Source organism: Mustela lutreola, chromosome 10 (genome assembly GCF_030435805.1).
Source record: "Mustela lutreola isolate mMusLut2 chromosome 10, mMusLut2.pri, whole genome shotgun sequence".
NCBI classification, from domain to species: domain Eukaryota; kingdom Metazoa; phylum Chordata; class Mammalia; order Carnivora; family Mustelidae; genus Mustela; species Mustela lutreola.
In genome coordinates, this window is record NC_081299.1 from 33,353,518 (window position 1) to 33,374,087 (window position 20,570).

The 20,570-nt window shown below is 45.3% G+C and overlaps 2 protein-coding genes across 5 annotated transcripts in view; one reads left to right on the forward strand and one right to left on the reverse strand.

Annotated features, from left to right (window-relative positions):
* Nucleotides 1-4,252: 4,252 nt before the first annotated feature.
* On the reverse strand, nucleotides 4,253-12,335 carry EBNA1BP2 (EBNA1 binding protein 2). The gene is made up of 9 exons (XM_059135325.1): nucleotides 12,077-12,335; nucleotides 11,910-11,993; nucleotides 11,539-11,708; nucleotides 10,549-10,672; nucleotides 9,038-9,127; nucleotides 7,315-7,390; nucleotides 6,788-6,881; nucleotides 4,816-4,978; nucleotides 4,253-4,706 (listed from the first exon to the last, which is right to left on the reverse strand). Exons 1-9 carry the CDS (start codon nucleotides 12,140-12,142, stop codon nucleotides 4,656-4,658), a joined length of 918 nt encoding a protein of 305 aa, XP_058991308.1. The 5' UTR covers nucleotides 12,143-12,335; the 3' UTR covers nucleotides 4,253-4,655.
* Nucleotides 12,336-12,363: 28 nt separating this feature from the next.
* The window catches only part of CFAP57 (cilia and flagella associated protein 57), a 68,516-nt gene continuing 60,309 nt past the window's right edge, over nucleotides 12,364-20,570 (forward strand). For 2 of the 4 annotated variants that reach the window (XR_009345008.1, XM_059135322.1), the window contains exons 1-4: nucleotides 12,376-12,482; nucleotides 12,729-12,901; nucleotides 17,890-18,206; nucleotides 19,546-19,832. Coding sequence is in view for 3 of the 4 variants with exons in the window: in XM_059135322.1 (XP_058991305.1) it covers nucleotides 12,745-12,901; nucleotides 17,890-18,206; nucleotides 19,546-19,832 (761 nt within the window). In the remaining variant the exon portion in view is untranslated. Of the gene's footprint in view, nucleotides 12,483-12,725; nucleotides 12,902-17,889; nucleotides 18,207-19,545; nucleotides 19,833-20,570 lie in introns of those variants that run through there. The other 2 variants (XM_059135323.1, XM_059135324.1) reach the window with 2 other exon arrangements.

Consider the following 20,570-nt stretch of genomic DNA (forward strand, 5'->3'; position numbering starts at 1 on the left):
GGCATCTAGAAATGTGCCCTTTTGCTATAAGGGACCTGTGCTATCATAGATCTACGATAGACCTGTCCCTGGTTCCTGACACAAAGCTCTAAATCCCATGTCATTTCCTGAGAGGGTGATAGGGACACCTTTTATTCTAATGAGGCAACCCTTAGCAGCCTCTAGGTAGCTTCAGAATGGGGGCCCACTCACCAGAAAGACCAAACCTTGGTTAGAAACTTGGAATTTTAGCCCCACTCCATCTCTAGGGAGGGAAGAGGGACCATCACCAATGGCCAGTGACTTAATACAATCATGCCGACCTAGTGAAACCACCATGAAAACCCCTAAACTCAGGGTTGGAGAGCTTCAAGGCTGGTGAACACGTCAAGGGCTGGGTGGGAAGGTGTCATGCCCAAAAAGGGCATGGAAATACCGAGCACCCTCCCCACCTCCATACCTTTAGAACATTTTGTCAAAATATTAAGATCCCCTTGTCTGATTTTTGGCAAGCAGCTCATTTTTCTGGTCCCGCACTACTGTGCAAAGTGAGGACAGCCTGTGTATACAGTAATAGCTTCCTCTCTCTCTCTCTTTTCTTATGTTGAGTTAGTGAATGTGTTATATTTCAAGGAACAGACCTGCAGGAGCAGGGAGAACAGACCTGCAGGAGCAGGGACAGCTTTCAGAGCCAACAACTCGGTGATGAGAAAGAACCAGGGATCTGATCTACTTTATAATTTACACAGGATCAGAGTTAGACTTACATCTCTGCCTATTGACTGTCTGCCTTTTACACTCTCCTTGAAATACAATCTCCAAGATGAAGGGATTTTTAAAAGCTTATCAAAGTACTAAAACCCCACAAAACAGATAATCATGTCCAAAAAATGGGCAGGGGACGCCTGGATGGCTCAGTGGGTTAAGCCGCTGCCTTCGGCTCAGGTCATGATCTCGGGGTCCTGGGATCGAGTCCCACATCGGGCTGTCTGCTCAGCAGGGAGCCTGCTTCCTCCTCTCTCTCTGCCTGCCTCTCTGCCTACTTGTGATCTCTCTCTGTCAAATAAATAAATAAAATCTTTAAAAAAAAAATGGGCAGAAAACATGAACAGACACTTCTCCAATGAAGACATACAAATGGCTAACAGACAAATGAAAAAAATGTTCATCATCACTAGCCATCAGGGAGAGTCAAATCAAAACCACATTGAGATACCACCCTACACCAGTTAGAATGGCCAAAATTAACAAGACAGTAAATAATGTGTGTTGGAGAGGATGTGGAGAAAGAGGAACCCTCTTAACTGTTGGTGGGAATGCAAGTTGGTACAGCCACTTTGAAAAACAGTGTGGAGATTCCTTAAGAAATTAAAAATAGAGCTTCCCTATGACCATGCAATTGCACTACTGGGTATTTACCCCAAAGATACAGATGTAGTGAAAAGAAGGGCCACCTGTACCCCAATGTTCATAGCAGCAATGGCCACGGTCACCAAACTGGAAAGAACCAAGATGCCCTTAAACAGATGAATGGATGAGGAAGATGTGGTCCATATATACTATGGAGTATTATACCTCCATCAGAACGGATGAATACCCAACTTTTGTATCAACATGGATGGGACTGGAAAAGATTCTGTTGAGTGAAACAAGTCAAGCAGAGAGAATTAACTATCATATGGTTTTCCTTATTTGTGGAGCATAAGGAATAACGAGGACATGGGGAGATGGAGAGGAGAAGGAGTTGGGGGAAATCGGAGGGGAAGACAAACCAGGAGACACTGTGGACACTGAAAAACAATCCCAGGGTTTTGGAGGGGCAGGGGATGGGAGGTTGGGTGAGGCTGGTGGTGGGTATTATGGAGGGCACAGATTACATGGAGCACTGGGTGTGGTGCCTAACAATGAATTCTAGAACACTGAAATTAAAAAACAAAAAACAAAAAACGACTGTTACATGCAAAGAAAACAATAAAACTAGTTATTTGGTGGACTAGAATTTAAAACATTAAACACATTGAGAATCAACTGTTTTGTTTATAAAAAACAAAACAAAACAAGTGTTTGCCTGTGTTAATGTGTACAGGACACGGAGCAAGTTTCCTCTCCATGCTTTGGTAAACTGTCTTCCTCCTAAGTTTGGAGTTGGTTCCACCACGTCAGCAGCCTCAATGCCCGGGGCTGTAATGGAACACAATGGGAGGCTGATACGACCTGCACCCCGGTGATACTTCACAGGCTGACATGGTAGAGGTGACATGATGACTTCTATGAAGTATATCTCTGAAGTTTAGGACAGTGATTCTATTTGTTATCCAAGAAAAAAAAAGGAAGAAAGGTAGGTACACAGTTTTCAATTCTTTCTTTAAAAGTACTAGCAGTAATGAGTTACTTTTGGCCTTACCAGTATGAACTGTTAACATGTATTCTTTCTTAAAACTCTCAATATGTTCCACACGTAATCCAAAGTCTTGAACCAATTCTGAGGCTCCTTATTTGAATTACTATGCATTACCCCGGGCACTAAGAGTGTAGATTATCAAAAACAGGTTAGGGTAAAACATTTTGGTCTTCTGTAACACATGACCTGTTTGCTCAGAATGTTGTTAACTGAAATGCATTTACGAACACTAAGCTCATTGTTTTTGTACCAGAAAGAATCATATGGAACCAGAAATGTCCTTTTTTATATACCAATGATGCTACAAAAAAGGAAACAATGTGATAATACATTACTTTTTCTGCTTAAAAATATACAGTTCTCAGGTATTTCCAGCTGCCTTAATGTATGCTTTCTAAACTGGAATGGAGAAAAGAAAGACAGGTAAACAAACTTCCTACCCTCAACACAGAGTAAAACCCAACATGCAATGTGGCTTTCCTACCCATGTCCGACCTATATCTCACCACCAGCCAGCATCTGAGTACCTCTCAAGTATGTACCATGAAGGCTCAGACATTATGGAAAGCCCCCCAGCAAAATAATTCCAAGCAGGTATAAACCCTTACCATATGGCAGGCAATGTTCTAAGCATTTTACATATACTAACTCATTTAAAGCTGACAGAAACTGTATTTGGTAGATATTCTTCTCATGTCTATACAGAAATGACATAGCACAGAGAAATTAACATGCCCAGGGTCAAACAGCAGGTAAGCAGTAGAAACAGGTGTTAAACCCAGCAGTCCGTGCTCTTGACTTCCATACAGCTCGACATGAAAAAGGGGGATCATAATGAACAGGGAGGGGCTGGGGGAAACCCAAGGAAACAGAATGAAAGGAACAGAGGAAAACTCTTAAAAAACCAAAATCAAAATTCACATTCTGAGATAAGAGAATAAAGAACTGGGGGATAAAATGGAAAATGAAAGCTAAAATAAATATTCACTAAATGATTAGGAACAAAAAATCAAAGAAATCTTTTCTCTAAAGTGGAACTAAAATACAAACTTAGAAGATCATCAGAAGGGGTTCAAAATTTGACCAACAGAAACTCCAGAATTGGGATGCCTGGGTGGCTCAGTCGGTTAAGTGGCTGCCTTTGGTTCAGGTCATGATCCCAGAGTCCTGGGATTGAGTCCCACATCGGGCTCCTTGCTCCGTAGGGAACCTGCTTCTCCCTCTGCCTCTGCTTGCCACTCTGCCTGCCTGTACTCTATCTCTCTGACAAACAAATAAATAAAATCTTTAAAAAAAAAAAAAAAAGAAAGGAAGAAAGAAAAGAAACTCCAGAATTAGAACAAAGAAAATAGGGAGAGGCTATCAAATAAAATTTGCCAGAACTGAAGATCTAGCATCCTTCCAAATATCCTCACCAAAGAATAATAACAAGGTCCATGCCAAGACATGTCCTCATGGAATTTCAGATCACAGGAGAAGAAAAGATTCCAGAGAGAAGAGAAGGAATGGCAGCAACTTTTCAGTGGGGAGAGGAGGCAGTATGCAACAATCTCAGGGCAACTCCCACCAACCAAACTAAAGGCAACATCAGAAAGGCAGGAGTCCCAAAGGTCTCTTTCCTAGGAAGATACTAAAAGACGGTACATAGAAAAAGAAGGCATAAGCTAAGATGGGAATGGGATCCAGGAAATAGACCAATCTAAATGGTCTAGAAGAGACAGGGTGAGAGCTATATGACAGACCTAGGTTAGAGCAGGAAATTATAAAGTGGATAAAATGACATGTGTCTAGGGAAAAATAAGGATCTACAAGGAAAATTAGGCACACTGAAAAAATACAAAGTAATAATTAACTCAAGGAAAACCCAAAAGCTGTACCACAAAAGAACTTTTATCCTAGTACATCTGGCTGACAATGAAGGTATTTAAACAGTCACAATGATATAACCACTGACTCCTGATTTATCTAAAATCATGATACAATTAATTAGGATGAGGTAGGTCTAAGTTAAATCTTCATCTATCATAAAGGAACAGCAATTTGGACTCAAAACCTAAGTAATCATCAATAAATAGCAATCTTACTTAATATGTAAAAGTAACTTTTCCACCTTTTATTACTGAGTTTTTAACCAAGATTCTATGTTTCTTTGAAAATTTTTTAGTTTATTGGAAAAACTTTTTACAAAAATATTCCAACAGAAGAAATACAACTGTCTAGTGAAATCCCAAGCCTGCAACCCCTTTTCTTGGTTCTTTGTGTACGAAGATGCTGTTCAGCGTGCTCTGCTCTTCATTTTCTCTCTTGTCCGTTTTCCAGGCCTCTTCTACAGAAAAAAAAAAAATACCACAGGTGATCACACAGCAACTTGGCCTTCTGCCCTAAGAAAGGGAAGGGTGCAGGTAGATATGGGATAGGACCCATGGCTCACTTACATTTGATCCTTTCTTCCCAGGTCTCTTGAGGCCCTTGCCATGAGCCGTCTTGGCCCGGAAGCTGGATACATCATCATAGCTCTCACGCGTGTTCCACTTGGAGCCTTTCTTCTTTCCACCAAAGCCAAACTTCTGGTTTTTATACCGCCGCTTAGCGTTGGGCCTGGAAAAAAAGCAGGCTTACCGGTCACCCACGGCACTGCAAATCCTGATGATTCCCATGGCCCACCAATACCCTTATTTTCCAGTCTATAAGCAAAAGCTCTTAGATGTTACTGTTACCCAGAATCTCATCCCTGGCCCTACACCCTTAACTCTAAAAACTCCCCAGGCAAGCCCATCTACTTATGGTTTTAACTACTGGAGCACGAAAACAAAACAAGATCCAAGAAAGGATCCATATGTATCTTGTGGCTCAACATTTATCTCTGGAAAGCTTCTATTTTAACTAACTCTTGCTAGATCATTCTCAGATGTTTCTACTCCTTTCAAGGATAGAACATACAGTTAACATTCAAATGTAATATATTTTAAAAACTGGTCATCCCGTAGGAAGCTCAAATTCAGCATATCCAAGATCACACGCCATCTCCCTTCCTAGCCTGGTTTCACCTCCTGTGTATGAACACTGACTCAAGGATGGTGGTCCTCCCACCTATTCCAGCCTCCCAGGCTAGAAACCTGGGCACCAGCCTTGATTCTTCCCTCTTTCACTCTCTACGCCCAACACAATTACGGAGTGCTGCTAATTTAACTTCTTGAATATTTCAACCCGTTTTCTCTTCTCGGCCTGTTACCACCTTCAGCTCATTATCATTGCTCTCTGGACTCTGTAGAAGCCCCCTAGTCAGTTTCCCTGCCTCCCTCAGGTCCATCCTTTAACACAGTTAAACTGTACCACTGTACCACTACAGTTTTTCAAACACATGACTATGACCTGCTCATTATTTTGAGTAAAGCCATCAAGGTCTCCCTCACTGCCTACTGGATAAAACCAAGCTTCGGAACAAGGCAAACATTGCATCTGTGACTCAGCCCAGGCGCCCCTCCAGCTATATCTCACCTCCCCGAGACTGCCCCACACTGCACTCCCCGCAGTACCAGATGCTTGCTATTCCTCATACACAAACCTGCTTCTGCTCATTTGCGTTCTTCATTCTTGAAGCTGAAACCTGTGTCTCTCCTTTTCTTCTGGTTAATTCGTCTTGCTTATCCTTCAGACTAGGCTCAGGTGGGACCCTCCTCCAAAGAGCCATCCTCACACCCTGATCTCCAGACCAGGTCAGCTATTTCTAAAATGTGCTTCTGCACTATGTCTTAAATGCCTTTATCATGGCATTAATATATTCTACAGAAATTATCATTTCCCCCAGGCCTGGTGTCCAGGGATGCATAAAGGTAAACTAAGAAGAAAATAATAATATCCACCATTAGACCTTTAAATCTGCATAATGCTACGAGGGCATACTATTTTCTCATTTTCACAGACAAGGCAACTAATATTTAGGAAGGTCAAGTAACTTGCTCAAAGCTACCCAAAATGGCAAACTCTAGACCCGAACCCTACGTCTACACTCCAAACCATCGTACCGTGAGATGTGGAATCAACTTTTACTGAGTATTCACTTAAAATGTGCCAAGTCCTTATATCACCCTACTTCAGGGTTTTGTTGTTGTGTAGTTAATTATTTTTTAAAGTAAGCTCTATGTCCAACGTGGGACTTAAACTCATGACCCCAAGATCAAGAGTCAAATGCTCTACCTGACTGAGCCAGCCAAGCGCCCCCTAAGTCACTCTACTTTAACCTTCCAAGACTGATAGGGCTAAAAGGACCATCCCAAAGGCCCATACGCCTTGGCCACAGGCGGCACTGTGCTCTCTCAGCTCTGAGCCCACTCCTGGGGAGTTCCCCACTGTACTCAGACTGCTTGCCCAGTACCCACCACAAAGCCGAAGCAAAACCCCTCATACCCCTTCTTCATCTGCTGGCCTTTTGCTCCTTCCTTCGTTCTCCGTGCAACAGGCTTCTGATCTCCCTCAAGGAAATCCAGTTTATCAGAAAAGCCTAGGGGTGAACAGGTACTTTGATCAGCACCAACACATTTTATTTTTTTGAAGATTTTATTTATTTATTTGACACAGAGAGAACAAGCATAACACGGGGACTAGCAAAGGGAGAGAAAGAAGCAGACTCCCCGCTGAGCAGGGAGCCCAATGCAGGGCTCGATCCAAGGACCCCAGGATCATGACCTAAGCAGCAGACCCTCAGCCGACTGAGCCACCCAGGCACTCCAGCACCAAAACATTTTAAGAAAAGCTGAAGCTTCCAAAGAAGGTTGTTACTTGCTAAATCAATTTTAAGAGGCACATTCTGCTCCCCATGCTGTCCCAAACTTTAGGTCCAACGGTTTGAAATCAATCAAGGCTCTACAGCAACAGGTGTTAAAATCAGCAGCTGCCCCCACTCTCCTGTATCCTTAGACGGAAGGTATACTGACCTTTCTGATATTTCTTAATGGCATTCATCATATGTGTTTTCTCTCGCTGCCTCTTCTGAAGAACCTCTGTTTGCACCTGGGACATGAACACAGGGCTGTCACACCCACTCCAGACCATCATCCCCGTGAGTGTCTCCATCGTCTTGGTAACAATGCTGTGCTACCATCCCCACTGAACTTTTACTGTGTGCCACAACTATGTTAAGGCTCTAAGTATATTCTTAGTTTATCTCCTCAACTACCCTGTGAAGTAGAAATTCCTATCACCCCCCCGAAAATGAAGCACAGAGAGTAACTTGTGTGAGTCACACAGTTAGAAAGTGCACAGCTGAATTCACACCCCGAGTCTGCACTCTTACCCCATTCCACAATCCTACCTACAAAACTAGGTCTAGTTTTACATCTAGATCTAGGCCTACATCCAATTCTCAGATTAAGTATCTAGCCCCTACTGTTAGTAAGCAAGAAAGTATCAAAAGAAACAATCTCGCAAAAAAAAAGAAAAAAACAGAGGATTCCACTCGAAAGCAGGGTTTCTCAATATCAATTCTACTGATCACTTAGGATCACTCTCTACTGGGCAGTGGACGGCCTGTCCTGGGCATTGTAGGACACCTAGCAGCTTCCCTGCTGTCTACCCACTAGATGCAAGTAGCACTCTCCCCTTCGAGACATGACACCAAAGATGTCTCCAGGCATTGCTAGATGTTCCCTGGTAAGGCAAAATTATCCCCAGTTGAGAACCACTGCCGTGACATTTCTTCGAATAACAAATGATGAGTTAATAGGCCCAAGTAAAAGTTGTCTTTGCCTTTGATCAGTTGGGTTCTGTTACTGCCAACTATCCAGGTCTTTGAGTTGACCTCAGCCGTCAACCACCAGATCGATACAATACATGCACAGCTGCCCTTCTGCAAAGAACAGGATGCTGATCTACTCTTACTCCTTGGAGGACCTGTCAATGACGTAACTCCAATATGGAGAGCAGCTCAGCACCCCAGACCATGAACGTTTATGCCCAAAATGTTGACAAAGTCTGAACACTCGCGCTGATCCTCCCCACACTCACTTCTTCCCACAACCCTGACTTTAACTCCTGTCATCTTCTTTCCTAAATGGCCACGAAATAAAGGAGAAAAACCAAGAAGGGTTTCCCTAGATATTACGGTAGAACTCAGACATCCATTGGTCAAGCACACAGGAGCCATTTTTCTCCTCAATTGGATGACAATCAATAATATGGTTCTTTGAAAGGCTTTTCAGTTATCCAGACCACTGATTCTCCAACGCTGGATGCATTTCAGAATCACATGAGAAGTTTTTGGGGGAAGGGAAGACAATACACACAGATTCCCAGACATTCTGAAACCTAGAAATCTGTTTTGAAAGATTTCCCCCAGTGATTGTGCTGTGAGGTCAGGTTTGGACCCCACCGGTCTGGACCCACTCCTTCACTGCACAGATGTGCCAATGAAGCCCAGCAAAATGAATTATTTCCCAGCAGTGACCATGCCCCGCCACCACCACCCCCTGCCAACCGCTCATCCCTTGAGACCCTGGTATCAAGGAAAGATGGTGTTTATATCCAAGCACAGACGGCCTCTTTGAGGAGAGATAATCAACACAAGACGGAACACACACACACGGCACAGAACCAGATCTGACCCCGGCACCCCAGCCTGATACTCGGCCTCATTCTAAGCCCGCACACTCTCCTTCTCACCTTCTTCCCGTATTTCCTAAGCGCCCGCAGCTGCTTCGCCTTTTCAGACTTCTCCATGGCCGCCTGTTTAGCCTGCAGCTTCTGTCGAATCTAAAACACAAAATGTTGTCAGCTTATGTTATTTGAGTCTGGCCCGACCACTATTTAAGGTGCACTGGAGTGGGACCAGATCTTCCCAGTTCTGCAAACTAGGGCTCAAAGGAAACTTGGACAAGAGGCCCAAAGGCTGAACACTTTGTCCAAGATACTGAAAGCATCAGCAGTAGAACCTGAAAGGGACCTTCCCAATCTCAGTGTGCTGTTTGTTCTGTTACGCAAAGCTGCCGGCTTGCATTCTGCCAGGAGAAACGAACTTCTCCCCAACCCTACTGTCTGCAGACTCGTGAAACCAGCATGCAGCCTCAGTTCCCTTCTCCAATATACGAGATACATGTTAAAAACTCAAACCAGTATCCGGTACCCAGCCTCTTCCATCAGATCAGCCAGTTCAGTCAAAGGGTAAGCGCTCGTCAGGATAAGTGTACAGAGATATGTCTGAGCTCATCTCTAAATTAGCTTCCCCAAGTACCACTGAGACAAGAGTTCCCTAAAATCCAGAGACCCAACTATTGGAAGAGATCTTGGATTAAATTCTGGCAATTCTCTTCCTCCCAAAGTTAAATGAGGGCCAAGTTCTGTCTAACTGGAAATTATATTACATCTGATATTAATTAGTCCCTCATCTTAGAAAACACTGAGGCCCAGAAAAAAAGGAACTGTTTACAAGTTATAGTCCCAGCCCGTGACAATGGCAGAACAAGAAGTGTGTTTATTCTACACACCATACCATGACCACACCAGCTAAGAAATGCAAAAGGCCATCTTTATCTCTGAAACCACAGTTCTTATAGTACTTCTCCTCCCCTTAAATGTTTAAATTAGGGGAAAAAAATCATCCTTGTTTTTCTAATTGGTGGTGACTGGCATGAGTCTGAAGTAGACAGTTCTAGTAATTGTCCTCTGACAACCACTTCCCTATTATTGGGCTTAGTCTTTTTAAATGTAGTAGGAGGGGCACCTGGGTGGCTCAGTTGGTTGAACGTCTGCCTTCAGCTCAGGTCATGATGCCAGGGTTCTGGGATTGAGCCCTGCACCCGGCTGCCTGCTCCACAGGGAGTCTACTTCTCCTTCTGCCTTTCCGCCTGGCTTGTGCTCTCTCTCCATCTTCCAAATAAATAAATAAATAAAATCTTAAAAAATTTAAAAATAAATAAATAAATGTTGTAAGAGATGAGGTGCCTGGGTGGCTCAGTCAATTAACTGTCAGCCTTCGGCTCACGTCATGATCCCAGAGTGGGGAGCCTGCTTCTCCCTCTCCTTCTGCCTGCCGCTCCCCCTGCTTGTGCTCACTCTTTCTCCCTCCCTGTCAAATAAATAAATAAAATCTTGAAAAAAAAGTTACAAGAGATAAGTCAGCTACCCACACTTAAGTATAAAGTCTTCGCTTTCCAGAGGAAACCTTTGTGTCTTACCTTCTGCATCTGTTGATCAGACTTGGCCATCTCTGCAAAATAGTCAGTGGGCCTCTTCGTAGGGACTTTGAGCTGATGGAGGCGGGGTAATACCGCCAACACTGCAGCCTGGGCCTGCCGGTAGCTGAGGATGGAGGACAGTGTGATATGGGACAAACTGGGCAATAAGCTAAGAGAGAGAGACCTTCTATTCCTTCTCACTTGCCTATCTGACAAGGATAACCTCAGAGTTATCCATGATCAGAAAAATTCTCAACATCTGACTTCCACCAGCAAGAACACACACACAAATGCAATAAAACCTCTTTTACTTGGTATCTAGGAGAAATTTAGCCCTTTTTAGAAGGGGAATTCTGCTAAAAAAAAAAAAATTTTTCATTTAAAAGAGTGACCGCACTTGGGCCACCTGGGTGGCTCAGTGGTTAAAGCCTCTGCCTTCAGCTCAGGTCATGACCTCAGGGTCCTGGGATGGAGCCCCGCATCGGCCTCTCTGCTCCGCAGAGAGCCTGCTTCCCCCTCTCTCTCTGCCTGCCTCTCTGCCTACTTGTGATCTCTCTCTCTGTCAAATAAATAAATAAACAAAAATTTAAAAAAAAGAAACAATGTGGTTTAAAAAAAAATAAAAGTACCCATCAACTTACAAACTAGTATCAATTATGAATTCTTATGTAATCACTGGAAAAAGTTCACATAAGAACCTACCAGAAGCAAGTTTTTGTTAAAATAACTGAAAGTACAAAGTAACTCTAAAACTAAATACTTCGAAATAAAATTTAAAAATAAACTGGACTTTGAATTATAACTGGTGGACCCAGCAGGCGCTTGTCTCAACCACGCACAATCTCCTTAGCTCTTTTGAATATTAAGAAGCCCTCTTTCTTACTCTCAGGCTTATGACAACGTCCGAGGAGTACAGGTACACTACTTCCCCCGCAGCCCCCTCCCTCTAGCACAGGGACCCATAATTCCCACACCTGAAAACAAACATACAAGCTCATCTCCCGCTGGAAGTCATCTTCTGGATCAACAGCTTTCTGATCCTTATTCTGAGGTGTTGACTGAGGTCCACTGACTTCCGGCACGGGACCCAGGGTCACATCAAGCCTTTCAACCCACTCCAGATCCCGCTTGAATTCAGCCAAACACTGCTTCAGGCCACTCTAGGAAACCCAGACACAGAGCCAGCATCAAGGACACAGGCCAACGGACAAAGCCCTAACCCCCACAACCGGGTCGGGAACTGACCCTCCGGGCACTGCGCAGGCTGAGTCTTCCCTGGGACAAGAACTCCGCCTGAGAAGCACAACAGTGTCTCATGAGCATCCCGTGTCCCAGGACCCCGGCCAGGCGCCCAAGCTCACCACGTCGTTTACAGCCTTCTTCGGCCCCTCCAGCACGACATTGAGGCCTGGCTTCAGGAGTCCCCGCGAAAACGCATCCTGCAACTGCAGAGCACAGTGGGCAGTCAGCACCGGGGGAGTGAGGACCTTCTCCCGCGCCCTGCCCCGCGAGCCCGGCTGACACCTACCTCTCGGTCTGTGACCAGAGAATCATCAGAATCCGAGTCCGAACCTGACAGCGGGGGAGTGTCCATGTCCCAGCGAGTGCGCGCGTCCACGCTACTCTAACTCGCCGGATGGCCCGAGGCCCGCTCGGCCGACCAGTGGCGCCTCTAGCCGCGACTGCCTGTCCCCACCCGGTGCTCTCACACCGCGGCCCACGTGGACCAGAGCGGCACCAGCAACCACTGCTCTCCGCAGCTGCTGCCCTCTTCGACAGGGACTTCCGCTTCCGGCTGCAGAATCACACTTCCGGTCTGCCGTTGCTATAGGAACCACCCCGGCGTCTGAGAGAGACAGGATTGCTTGGGACCCGTAGGAGTTCTACCGCTGGATACACGAGTAGTCTGGTGATCCGGAGCGAAAGAGCGAAAGGTGGGAGCGCGTAGCTGGGGGTCGTCTGGAGAAGCAGGCGGCCAGGAGGAGCGCAGGAGAGGGAGAAGCAGGAGCCCGGGACAAAAGGGCGTGAGGAGGGCGCTGGAAGGGCGGGGGGAGCGGAGGAGGGCTCCGGGGCGGGGTTGGGGGCGGGACTTGGCGGGGCGGGGCCAGGGGCGGGGCCAGGGGCGGGAAGGAGGGGCGGGGCGGGTCTCCGCCCTTACCAGCTCGCGGGATGTTCAGCAGAACTTTGCGGGGTACCATGTCGACCGTGGTGGCTCAGTCGCTGCATGTTTTTGGTCTTCGATCCCACGTGGCCAACAATATCTTCTTCTTCGATGAGCAGATCATTATATTTCCTTCAGGAAATCACTGTGTGAAATACAATGTGGACCAGAAGTGGCAAAAATTCATTCCAGGTAAAAACCCTTTCCATCCTGACACATACATTAACCGTAGGAGCCAGATATGACCCGATAAACCCAAGGAGAGTACTGAAAGGAAAGGTTTTCGACCAACTTAAATATACGTGTTCAATCATATGAATCGAATGTCTCAAATATGTTTATCCATTTTAGTGTGGATGGACACTTGGGAAACAATTTAGTTTTTTGCTATTACAAAGCGTGCCACTGTAAAGTTTCTTCTTTTGTGCATGCTCCTCCGCTTGTGCAGATTCTGCAGGGCACGCAGCCAGGACTAAAATTACTGGGTAATGCGCTACTACCAATTTACACTTCCACCAGGGGGCATGAGAGTCGCCATTCCTTCCTGGCCTCCAACCTTTGGCATTGTCCAACTTCCTAATTCTTTGCTAAGCTAGTGGTTGAGAAAGAGTATCTTGTTGTAGTTTTAGTGTGCATTTCTTTGCTACTAATGAGGATGAATCGCTTGTTACATGTTTATGGGCCATTCCTTTTAGTCTTGTGTGAATGTCCTGTTCGACTCTTTTACCCATCTCTCTCTCTCTCTTTTTGGTAATTTTCTTATTTTTTCTTATTTTTTATTTCTTATTTCACATTTTATATACTCTATAGAATTTCTCCCACTTTGGGGCTTGTGTTTTCTCCTTTTGTATGGTATCTTGATGAACAGAAATCCTTAGGGTTTTTTTTTTTTTTAATTTTTAAATTTTTTAAACAATTTCCTTTTTTTAAGATTTTATTTGTTTATTTGACAGAGAGAGATCACAAGTAGGCAGAGAGGCAGGCAGAGAGAGAGAGAGAGAGAAGCAGGCTCCCTGCTGAGCAGAGAGCCGGATGCGGGACTTGATCCCAGGACCCTGAGATCATGACCTGAGCCAAAGGCAGAGAGAGGCTTAAACCACTGAGCCACCCACGCACCCCCAAATTTTTAAATTTTTAAATTAACATATAATGTATTATTTGCCCCAGGGTTACAGGTCTGTGAATAACCAGGTTTACACATCACAGCACTCACCATAGCATATACCTTCCCCAATGTCCATCACCCAGCCCCTCCCCCCCAGCAACCCTCAGTTTGTTTTGTGAGATTAAGAGTCTCTTATGGTTTGTCTCCCTCCCAATCCCATCTTGTTTCATTTATTCCTTTCCTACCCCCCAAACCCCCACGTGGCCTCTCAACTTCCTCGTATCAGGGAGATCATATGATAATTGTCTTTCTCTGATTGACTTAAGACATTCTTAGTTTTAATGAAGTAAAATTTATCAGCCTTTTTCTTGTGACTTGTTCAAGAATTCTTCCCTACCTCAAGATTATTAATATATATTATTACTATATCCCCCTATATTGTTCCTATACTTTTTCCTTTCGCCTTTTAGGCTCTGAGTTAGGAGGGTGCTCAGGGCGTTAGGGGAATAGCAAGGAGGCCAGTGTGGCTGGAATGGAGTCAATGGAGGAGTAGGGAGGGGGAGGCCAGTGGGAGAAGTACTAGGGCTTTGTAGGTTAAAGGCTCTTACTCTGATAAAGTAGGAAGCCATGGGGGCCTTCTGAACAGAGTAACAGGATCTAACTTATGTCTCAATAGACTCTGTGGCTACTGTATAGAGAACAGATTTAAGGAGGGCCAAGGGAGGAAGCAGGAGACCAGGTAAGAGGAGACACTGGCTTGGAGTGGGGTGGTGGCAGGCAGTTGGGACAGTGATAGAAAAGACTGAAGAAAGGTCAGGTTTTGCGGAGAGTAGGGGGAAACCTCCTACTCATAGTTGGGATGCCCACTAGTGAGGCAATGCAGATATTAAGTGAGCAGTTTGATTTGAGGTCTGGATACAAGGAAGAGAGGTCCAGGCTGGTGATAGAAATTTGAAGGTCATCCACACAGAGATGAAATATAAAATCATTCAAATGCCAGAGATCCTCTTAAGGGTGAAGGTATTTATAAAACAGTAGAGTACTCTCTGGGACACTCCTACATTTAGTGCTGGGGAACTGAGGAAGAGCCAGCTGAAGAGTCTTTGAAGGAGTAACCAAAAAGATTGGAGGAGATCCATGCAAGAGGTGAAAATATTTCAAGGAGGAGTCTGTCATCGACTGGGTTAAAACAGCGCAAAAGCATTTTACAAGCTCTGCAATCAGCTGACATATATCAGGCACCAGTTTGGTGTCAGGCACTGGTGATTGGATGGGTTGGGGAGGGATGGGTGGATGGATGGGTTGGGGAGGGATGGGTGGATGGAGGGGTGGGGGAGGGGTGGGTGAATGGAGGGGTGGGGGCGGGGTGGGTGGATGGAGGGGTGGGTGGATGGATGAGCAAGAAAGCCACGGCCCCTACCCTCTAGGGGCTCTCACTGTTGTTGTGCAGACAGGTATGTGTTCCAAGGAGCAGGACTTGGAAATGAGCAGGACAAATGCTATGCCAGGGATGGCCCTGGTGTGAGAGCACAAAAGGAAGGAGGGAGAAATTTTCCTTTGCCTCCTCCAGGCAGTCTCATCTATGCTTTTACAGTTTCAGCTTCTCACATGACTCTTACCCCAAATCTGCATTTTCAGCCCAGCCCGTCCCTGAGCTTTGGAATCATACACAGCTCTTGGCTAGACCTCCTTACCTAAATGTCCTGCCGTGTGTAGCTCCCACACAGTATATCCAGAACTGAATTTATCCTTTCTTTTTTGCTCCCTCTCTTCCCTTAAGATCCTCCTTTGCCAGATTGTCAAATACGTGATAAAGCTATGATTACAAAAATAATGTAGTGCTGGTATAAATATCCCAGAAACCCAGTGTATATATTTATATATGTAAATGAATTTGATTTATCATTAAGGTGGCATTAGGAATCTATGCTGCGGGCGCCTGGGTGGCTCAGTCAGTTAAGCATATGCCTTTGGCTCAGGTCATGATGCTGGGGTCCTGGGATGGATCCCCGTGTTGGGCTCCCTGCTCCAGTGGGGAGCCTGCTTCTCCCTCTCCCTCTGCCAGCCGCTCTGCCCACTTACGGTCTCTCTTTCTCTTTCTCTCTCTCTCTCTCTCCCCCTCTCTGTCAAATTTATAACATCTTTTAAAAAACTATTTTAAAAAAGGAATCTTTGCTGGGACAACTAGTGAGGTATTTGGAAAATGGGAATCAACTTAAATCCCTCACTTCATGTCTTTAACCATCCCGAACCCAAGATGAAGTAAAGACTTTAGGGTAAAAAAAAAAAGAAATCAGAAAAAAACTAGAACCAAATAACCATGAATAAAAACAAAATTCTTGGGGCGCCTGGGTGGCTTAGTCAGTTAAGCGTCTGCCTTTGGCTGGTCATAATCCCAGGGTCCTGGGATGGAGTCCCGCATCGGGCTTCCTGCTCAGCTGGAAGCCTGCTTCTCCCTCTCCCTTGGCCTGCCACTCTGCCTACTGTGCTCTCTCTTTCTCTCTCTGTCAAATAAATAAATAAAATCTTAAACACACACACAAAATCCTTGGACAGGATGTTTTCAGCAAAAAACAGTAGATGTCATCTTCACCATGACCCCTAACTGTCCCCTACCTGTGTTCCTTCCCAGCTGTCTCCCCTACTTCCCGTCACCAGATGTCAGTCATTGCTCGCTTCTCCTCTTCCTGGGCCTCACCCAGGCAACCACTGGGTCTGACTTAGCATTTCTCTCATCACCTGTCCCAGCCTTCATATTGCTTGTCACTACCATTCCCTTTTTTAAATAATCTGCCCCCTTCCCTGGCTTCCCTTCCTCCAAGACTGTCTCTCACACAGTTGCCAGAGTGATCTTTTTATGACACACATGTTACCCTTCCAAAAATTTCTCTGTGGCATTTCATTTGCCTCCGTGGTGAAGTTCAAACTCTCACAGAAGGCTGCCAGTGACCTAAAACCTGGCTTTTTTGCTGAGGCGCAGTGACTCTCTGCAGCCCTTCCAGAGAGGTCCTACTGCTGGCCAGACTTGCCGCAGCTCGTTGTAAAGCACAACAGAGGAGGCCCAGGGCATCAGGGTTAGCGCCTGTCCCCTGCCTCACTCACCCTCCCCACCCTGGGCTTGAATCCCGGCCGGCTTCTCCACACAGCGTGGGAGGCACAGAGGCTTGGGCTGCTAATACTTTTAAACACTCAAGAAAATGAATAGAATAATAATAAATCCAATCTGCATTACATTCTTCTTTATACCAATGCGATCATAAAATGCAATTTTTTTTTTACCATTTTATTTTTTAGACCATTTTATTAATTGTTACCATTAATGGAAGAAGGGATCCATGAACATCATAACACAGGCCATTTAATCTCCCAGATAAAGTTTTTGGCACTTCACCTTTGCCTCAGCCTCTGCTTTCTAGACCACAACTTCTATTCTTGTGCCTGGTACCTCATGGTTGCAAGACGACTGCTCTATCTCCAGATGGCACCGACATGTTCCGGGAAAATTAGGGGTAGAATGCATCCATCTCTGGTTTTTGAGAATGCACAAGCTTTGCCATAAAGCCAGTCCAGCAGATTTCTGTGGCTGTCTCGTGGTCAGAACATTACATAGATGACCTAACTGCGAGAGAGCCTGGGGACCCCAGTATTTGGCCTCTCTGCCTAAAAAGTAGAGGAATATTGAGGGCTGGTGGCTCTGAGCATCAAGGCCCACCCATTTCCACCCCTCTAGATCCACCTTTGGCTTCCCCTGGCTCCAACCACACCCCACTGTTCTTACTTCTCCACCATCTGTACCCTTTCTCACATCCACACCTTTGCTTTTCCTGCCACCTGCCCCACCTGGTCCTCCTGGCATCCTTCCATAACTTCTCCTTCTACCTCAGCCTCAGTCAGGTACCCATCCTCATCATTTCCTAATACCCCATAGTGGTACCAAGGAGCTACAGGGATTGACAGGTACTCTTTCTGTGCCTTTCTCCCATGTTGCAAACCCGCCACCACTGTGCTTGGCTCATGTCGAGTCATGGCGAAAGCACCATGTGCCCTCATTATCCGCCTTTACCTCTGTCCACAGGCTCAGACAAGAGTCAGGGCATGCTGGCCTTGTCCATCAGTCCCAATCGGCGATATCTTGCTATCTCCGAGACTGTGCAAGAAAAACCCATCATCACCATTTATGAACTGTCATCCATCCCTTGTCGGAAGCGCAAAATCCTTAACAATTTTGACTTCCCCGTTCAGAGGTTTATTAGCATGGCTTTTTCTCCAGACTCCAAATACCTGTTGACTCAGACATCACCTCCAGAGTCAAACCTTGTCTATTGGCTGTGGGAAAAACAGAAAGTAATGGCTATGATTAGAACCGACTCTCAAAACAATGCTGCCTACCAGGTACCTTCCCGCATAACAAGTACTATGCAGGTTATGAAAAATAGTATAAGCTTCATGGAATGCTGTGTGCGAGCAACAGTGCTAATTTCATTTGCATTTCTAAATTTAGTCTCTCAAAAACCACATGTGGTCTGTATGATTATTATCGTCCTTTTATATATGAGATGACTGAGGCTCCTAGAGGTTAAGCCTCTCACCTAAGATCACACAGGTAATGGGGTGGCGGGGGCTGGAGTCCCTGTCTGCAGTGCCTGTCTTCTTTCCTGTGGCCCAGAACTGCTTTCCCAGCTTGGGCCCCGAGATGGACTGAGAACTCACTTTTTCTTGCTGGTCCTGGCCTCTTCTGGCAGTGGGAAGATTTTAAGAATGTAATGCGAAGTGGTAGAACTTGAGGAATATGTCCATGAAATTGCAGTTACATGGGGAGTGGAACTTGCCATCATGGTTTGAGGGTAAAACGAAGAGGACACTTGCGAAGGCTGATGGATTACTTAGGCAAGGGGTCCCAAGGAGGTTTTATCTTGGTGCAGTCACCCCAGGCTAGGATCTGGTACTCAGCTTTACAATTCAAGAACTCAGATCTGCTCATGTTCAGAGATATGAGCCAGTCAGTGTCTCAGGAATGGACTGCATTATTCTCACGAGAGGCTGATGGCAACCCCAGCATGTGACGACGAGAATGCTCCCATCATTTACCTGGTGCAGTTCCTCCCTAGCGACAGAGAACTTGGGAGGTGAAATGAGTAATCAGAGGTTACTTGGTGACCAAAGGCAAGAGAGCTGGAGGATTAGTTCGTCTAGGCCTTGGTGAGGTCAGGCCCAGCCTCTCTAAAAAGAGTAGAGTACATCCCTTAGAATGTAGATTCTAGATCCGCTAGATTCAGTGAACATTTATGGGACGCGCACTATGAACCCAGCCCTGGGAATACAGGGTTGAAGAAATTACAGCCCATCAGATGTAGTAGGAGTGCAGGTTGACCGCTATTATAATACATCCCATTTGGTGGGAGAATGCATAGCTGTTGCTGACATGGTCCCTTTCCCTCTGGGCAGGGCACGTAAACCCACCAGAGCCCCCCTTTTCCAGCTGAGGCTTTGTTCCATTTTTGTCAAGACCTGCTTATCTCCTTTTTGGCCTTGGTAAATGATCTCTGTAGGTTTCCTAGTTTAAGATGCTGGGCTCTACAAATATGATGAAACTGGGCACTTGTCAAATATGGTATCAAAACTTACCATGATTTCGTGATGTTTAAAGGCTACTCTGGGCTACCGGAAATAAATATTCATGAAATGAGAAGTAATTCCATCAAAGTAAGTTTGATCCTTTCCCATTTTACAGGTAAGCTTCAATCCCCAGGATAACACTCAGGTTTGTGTCACCGGAAATGGGATGTTTAAGCTCCTCCGTTTTGCTGAGGGAACCCTGAAGCAAACCAATTTTCAGAGGGGAGAGTCCCATAACTATCTAGCCCATGCCTGGGTGTCTGAGGACAAGATCATCGTTGGCACCGATACAGGCAGGCTCTTCCTCTTTGAATCTGGAGATCAACGCTGGGAGACAAGTATAATGGTCAAGGAGACCTCCAGTGAAACCAAGAACCTGGAGAAGATCCAGGAATCCGAGAGGTAATGGTACCCCTCTGGGCTGGTGCTCTTGTGAAAATATGCTCGTCATCCTAATAGCCTTACACCAAAAATAGCTTTCTTTCAAAGTTACTCAGAACCCCCTCCCACCTTAAAATCAACTCTTTTCATTTTCCCTCTGCCTTTCTCATGTTCATCTGTATTCACGCACAAATTTAACAGTTACGACCACAGCCTAGATACAATTCTTTTTATTTTTATACCTACTCTCATTTTATAACCATTTCAGATGATTAGTCTTCAAAACCACAGATTTTCAAACAGACATTTTCTAGTAGCTACCTAATTTTCTGATTCAATTCAGTAACTGGCCACTAAGTCCTTGCAGTATGCAAGGCACCTTGCTCTGTGCTAGGGACATGGGTACTCAAGGACCTCACAATTCGAAAGGAGCCAGCAGACCCACAAAGTACAGGGAGGTTGTTGGTAAATCCGACAAAAGCATATGGGGTAAAGCGGGGGCTCAGGTCAACTTTACCTTTACAACAGCCAATAATAGTCATATCTCAAACATATTAGGATGCACCATTGCATGTACTAGTCACTGTGTTAAGCACTCTGTGACTTTGTGTATTCTCATTTGAGGCTTACCCTACATAGTGCATACTATTATCATGCCCATTTTATAAAGGACAATGAGGCTCAAACAGAGCCTCAGAGATCATAATACATAAACCCCAAGATTGTAATACTGTCTTCCCGGCTCTGGAAACTAAGTCC